The 4547-nt window shown below is 49.2% G+C and overlaps 1 protein-coding gene across 1 annotated transcript; it reads right to left on the reverse strand.

Annotated features, from left to right (window-relative positions):
• Positions 1-619: 619 nt before the first annotated feature.
• LOC136010999 (G-protein coupled receptor 35-like) lies at positions 620-1640 on the reverse strand. Its single transcript, XM_065672691.1, has one exon. The coding sequence runs from the start codon at positions 1638-1640 to the stop codon at positions 696-698; it is 945 nt and encodes a 314-aa protein (XP_065528763.1). The 3' UTR covers positions 620-695.
• Positions 1641-4547: the final 2907 nt, after the last annotated feature.

The raw sequence follows: 4547 nt of genomic DNA on the forward strand, positions 1-4547 counted from the left end.
TGTTCTGGGGCATACAATGCTTTGTGGGGCTCAGTTTTTCCATGCAGTAATGGCTTTAATTATACCCACAATGATTTTAGTCTCACAAATGCCAGGGTGTTGCCACAGGCTCATGCAAGTGTTACATGGCAGGAATGGGGCAATGGTCTTGGGCCACTGTCTTTACTCCATGCTCAGCAACAGCTGTGTCTTGGTGATAACTGCAAGCTTTGAAATTACATATGTTGGCAGGACACTACCAGTGTATGGTTTGATGTGAGCAGCACAGATGTATTAGGTTTGGCATGGTAGTACATGGGCTTTTTCTTGATGTTAGGTGATCACATATATAGCGGTCCCAGAAGTGGATTTGTGTGTTGCTGTATGGGTGCTCAGTTTCCTATGTTTAGTTGCATGTGATGTACCAAGAGATGCATGGTGGAAACAGTGGCCTTATCTATTCTCCATCCCACATGGCTCTCCCTCTTGAAGCTGTGATACAATGGTCTAAGACTATGGTCAAAGCTGGAGTCAAGTCACTGAGGACAGAAGGACAAAATTCAAGTTAATATCAGACCCCTTGGAGACGGTTGCCCCTATTGCAGGTACACCTATAGCTACAATGATTGCAAATACTGTAGAAGGTCCCATTCCTTTTGCCTCCAAACGTTAGCAGCATTGGTGGCCCTTAACACCTGTAGTGTGCTACACCTTGGTTATGTCATGACTTGATCTCTGGCTGGCTGGGATTCTTGGCTTTGGTTCATCTTGGACCTCATTGACATACAGGTGGGGAACAGAGAAGGAAATTCTCGAAATTCCTTAGCTGCAAAGTAATAGCAAAATGCATCCAAACAGCAGTTAGAGTTTGCTAAGCATGCACAGATAAGAAGACAGGCTCTAACTTCTGAGAGCAGAGAACAAGCTCCAGCAATATTCACTGCAAAATGCAAGAGCAGGGCAATGTAAAAGGGTGAAAAACACACAGTGAACACGCACAGATTCACAGAAATAATGTGGATTGCTTTCTGGATTAATTTTGTCTCATGAGAGCTTGTGACCATCTTCTTCTTGAGACATCTGATAACTTGTACTGAGCAAAAAGTCACAATCACTAAGGGAATAAAATAGCCAAGGATGATGGACACTAGCGATGTATAACTAGGTTGAGAGGATTGGTTCCGAAAGCAGAATTTTTCCTTTTTGCCACGAAATTGTGGATGAAAGTAGGAATAAATCATTAGTATTATCCAAAGAGCCCCACAGATAGAAGCTGATCTCAGTGGAGATCGAAGAATCTTTGCTTTTAGAGGGAACTTGATTGCAATGTATCGATCAATCGCAATCAGGGTGATGATCAGGATACTCATAGGAATGTTTGTAAAGCAGATATTCTGTATGGTAAAACACAGGTTGTCTATGGGATGCTCGTACCTGGTAAAATATAGCAAGAAAGGCAGGGCAAAGAGCAGGAAACTGTCTGCAACTATGAGGTTGATCATGTACACCCTGGTCTCGGTCCACTTCTTGAGTTTGCAGCAGAAGACCCAGAAGGCAATCATGTTCAGTGGGATCCCCAAAGAGAGCACTGGGATGTAGACTATAAGTTGGAACAGCGCGATGCCATTCCGCATGTTGTCTTCGTCGGTGCAGTTCTCCATGTTGGGCTGCCTCTGCAAGACAAGGGGGTAGGCATGAGACTGAGCCAGGGGACAGGTTGTCTGGGCTGGGGCCTGCTGCAGTGCCCTGCTGCAGTGCCCTGCTGTCACAGCTCTGTGACTCCCCATGCCCCTGCACTGCAGATGTAGGCTCATCAGCACCGTCTGTCCCTCAGCTATCAAAGCAACTTGCCAGCAGCTAACAGAAAACCACAAAGGCAATTGTCTCTTGCAGCTATTACAGGGTTAGCCCTGCCTTGTCCTCTGTCCAGTCCTGGTTTGCACATAGCTTGACTAATAGCAAAGGGTCTGCAATGCAGAATGATCATTTCTGTGGTCCCTTATCTTTGCTGCTGCTGTAGTTGTCTGAGAGCCACTGGCTTTAAGGCAGCCCAAAGCAGATCTGTGCAGCATTCCCCCTTTGTCCCCAAGGCCTTTGCTTTCTCGCTGAAGCCACCCTTTGCTCTGGGTGTTTCCAGGCTTGTGAAACTCCACAGACTTGAGCCCTTCCAGTTGTGGGGGTAGCTCAGGTAGCTTTATATACTCCTGGGGTGGTGGGAATACTGCTGCAGGCTGGTGGGTGCAGACAGGTGAATGCTGTGGGCAGGCTGTGTCCAACCATGGAAGCAGAGAATCAGCCAGGTTGGAAAAGACCTTTAAGATCAAGTCCAACCATTCCCCAGCACTGCCAAGGCCACCACTAAACCATGGCACTGAGGGCCTTGTCTACATGGTTTGTGAACACTTGCAGGGACGGTGACTCCAGCACTGCCCTGGGCAGCCTGTTCCAATGGCTGAGCACCCTTTGGGAAGGAATTGTTCCTTATCTCCATCTAAACCTCCCCTGGTGCAGCTTGAGGCCCGTTTCTTCTTGTTCTACCCCTTGTTATTTGGGAGCAGAGCCCAGCCTCTCCTGGCTCCATCCTCCTGTCAGGCAGTTGCAGGGAATGATAAGGTCACCCCTGAGCCTGGGGACTGAACCCCCCAGGTCCCTCAGCTGTTCCCCATCACACTTGTGCTCCAGGCCCTGCACCAGCTCCGTTGCCATTCTCTGGCCTTGCTCCAGCACCTCAATGTCTCTCTTGTAGTGAGGAGCCCAGAACTGAACACAGGATTCAAGGTGCAGCCTCACCAGTGCAAAGGTTGATCACTGCCCTGGCTCTGCTGGACACGCTATTGCTGATACAGACCACGATGCTGTTGCCCTTCTTGGCTGCCCTTGCACAAAGTGGCTCATATCATGCTGTCAAACCCACTCCTCTCTCTGCAGGATGCTGGGGAAGAATTGCTCAGCTAAAGTACCACCGGCCCCAGCAGGTAACAGATCTCCAAAGAGAGAAGGGAATGTGCACACGAGTCTGATCTTAATCTTCAAAGACAGGAAACCATAATGTTGCTAGAGCAGAAAACACAGATCCAAGAACTTAGACTATCTCCTGGTATTCCTTTAGATATTCAGGGCATCTGTTACCATCAAGGAGGCTGTGGAAGATGAATCACATGTAGTCTGCAGTTTGTAAAGGGAATGTTTACATCAAGGCAGGTAGAGAAAACACCCAGATTCTTACAATCTCTTATAAATACATTGCCTTATAAGTCAGCAGCTTGTAAACATCAATTTAGTAGTTAAACTGTAGTGAAAATGCCCAATTACATGAACTAAGTGAACTGGTTTTAGTGTTGGAGACTGGGAAATGGATCTGGCAACCACAGAGGAAAGCACAGCACTTGCCCTAGCACCAGAACTGATGTGTCATCACTGAACCACAGGGATACGGTCATTTTTAGGTTGGAATTTATGGAGGAACTAATATACAGCTGGTGTCCTGGTTCTCTGGGGCTTTCAGCCTCACAGGTCCTTGGCTGCATGGTGGTACCACCTACCTTGCAGCTGTTCCCTGTCAGCCTACTGTGGGTATCCCACAGTAAAAAAAGCCACTTTCTGCATTCACAGCACTGTTTCAAGGAGCAGCTGAGCTCTATGTGGCCAGGGCTGGACACCCAGCCCCGTCAAACCCTTTATGTAAGCACAGAGCCAGCGGTGGTTCCCAATGTTCTGTGCTGCAGCGTGCCTGGAGCTGGGTATCTCCATGCACACAGAGAGGAGCTGGTGTGAAAGCAAAGCTAGGGATGAAGACCCCCCCCCTGAATGACACAGGTGTCTGCAAAGCAGGAGGACGCCAAAGCATCTGTGTGCGGGTGAGGATTGAATTCGAATGGTTTGGGTTGGAGGGGACCTTAAAGCTCACCCAGTTCCAACCCCCTGCAACGGGCAAGGACACCTTCCACTAGAGCAGGTTGCTCCAGGCCCTGTCCAACCTGGCCTTGAACACTGCCAGGGATGGGGCAGCCACAGCTTCTCTGGGCACCCTGTGACAGGGCCTCAGCACCCTCACAGGGAAGAACTTCTGCCCAACATCTAATCTAAATCTCCCCTCTGTCAGCTTAAAGCCATTCCCTGTTTGTCCTGTCACTATGGGCCCTTCTCAAAAGCCCCTCTCCCGATTTCTTGTAGGTACTGGAAAGCTGCTCTAAGGTTTCCCTGGAGCTTTCTCTTCTCCAGGCAGATTCTCTCAGCCCGTCTTCATAGGAGAGGTTTGTTACAATAATCTTTGTTCTCACGCATGTGTATCAACCATCAGGCTAGCGCTTCAGTTATGAGGTGAGAAAGCACACCCCAAAGTATGTATTGAGGAGAGCGCACACGTGTGGGAAGAAGTAAAAGCCATTACCTGCTGCTTGTGGGGCTGTCTGGGTGGTTTAATCCTCCTTAGGGCTGCAGTGAGGACGCAGGCGTTGTGGCAGGAGAGAGGATGTGCCAGGGCCGTGGGTACCAGTGCAGTATGCTACTCCATGCAGGGCACAGCTGCCTCAGAGCCTGCTGCCGGCAGCTGAAGCGCAGCAATGAGC

The sequence above is a fragment of the Lathamus discolor genome, chromosome 3 (genome assembly GCF_037157495.1).
Source record: "Lathamus discolor isolate bLatDis1 chromosome 3, bLatDis1.hap1, whole genome shotgun sequence".
Classification (NCBI taxonomy): domain Eukaryota; kingdom Metazoa; phylum Chordata; class Aves; order Psittaciformes; family Psittacidae; genus Lathamus; species Lathamus discolor.

Coding starts and splice junctions, on each gene's coding strand:
- LOC136010999 (XM_065672691.1), bottom strand. CDS start 1,640: ATGGAGAACTGCACCGACGAAGACAACATGCGGAATGGCATCGCGCTG.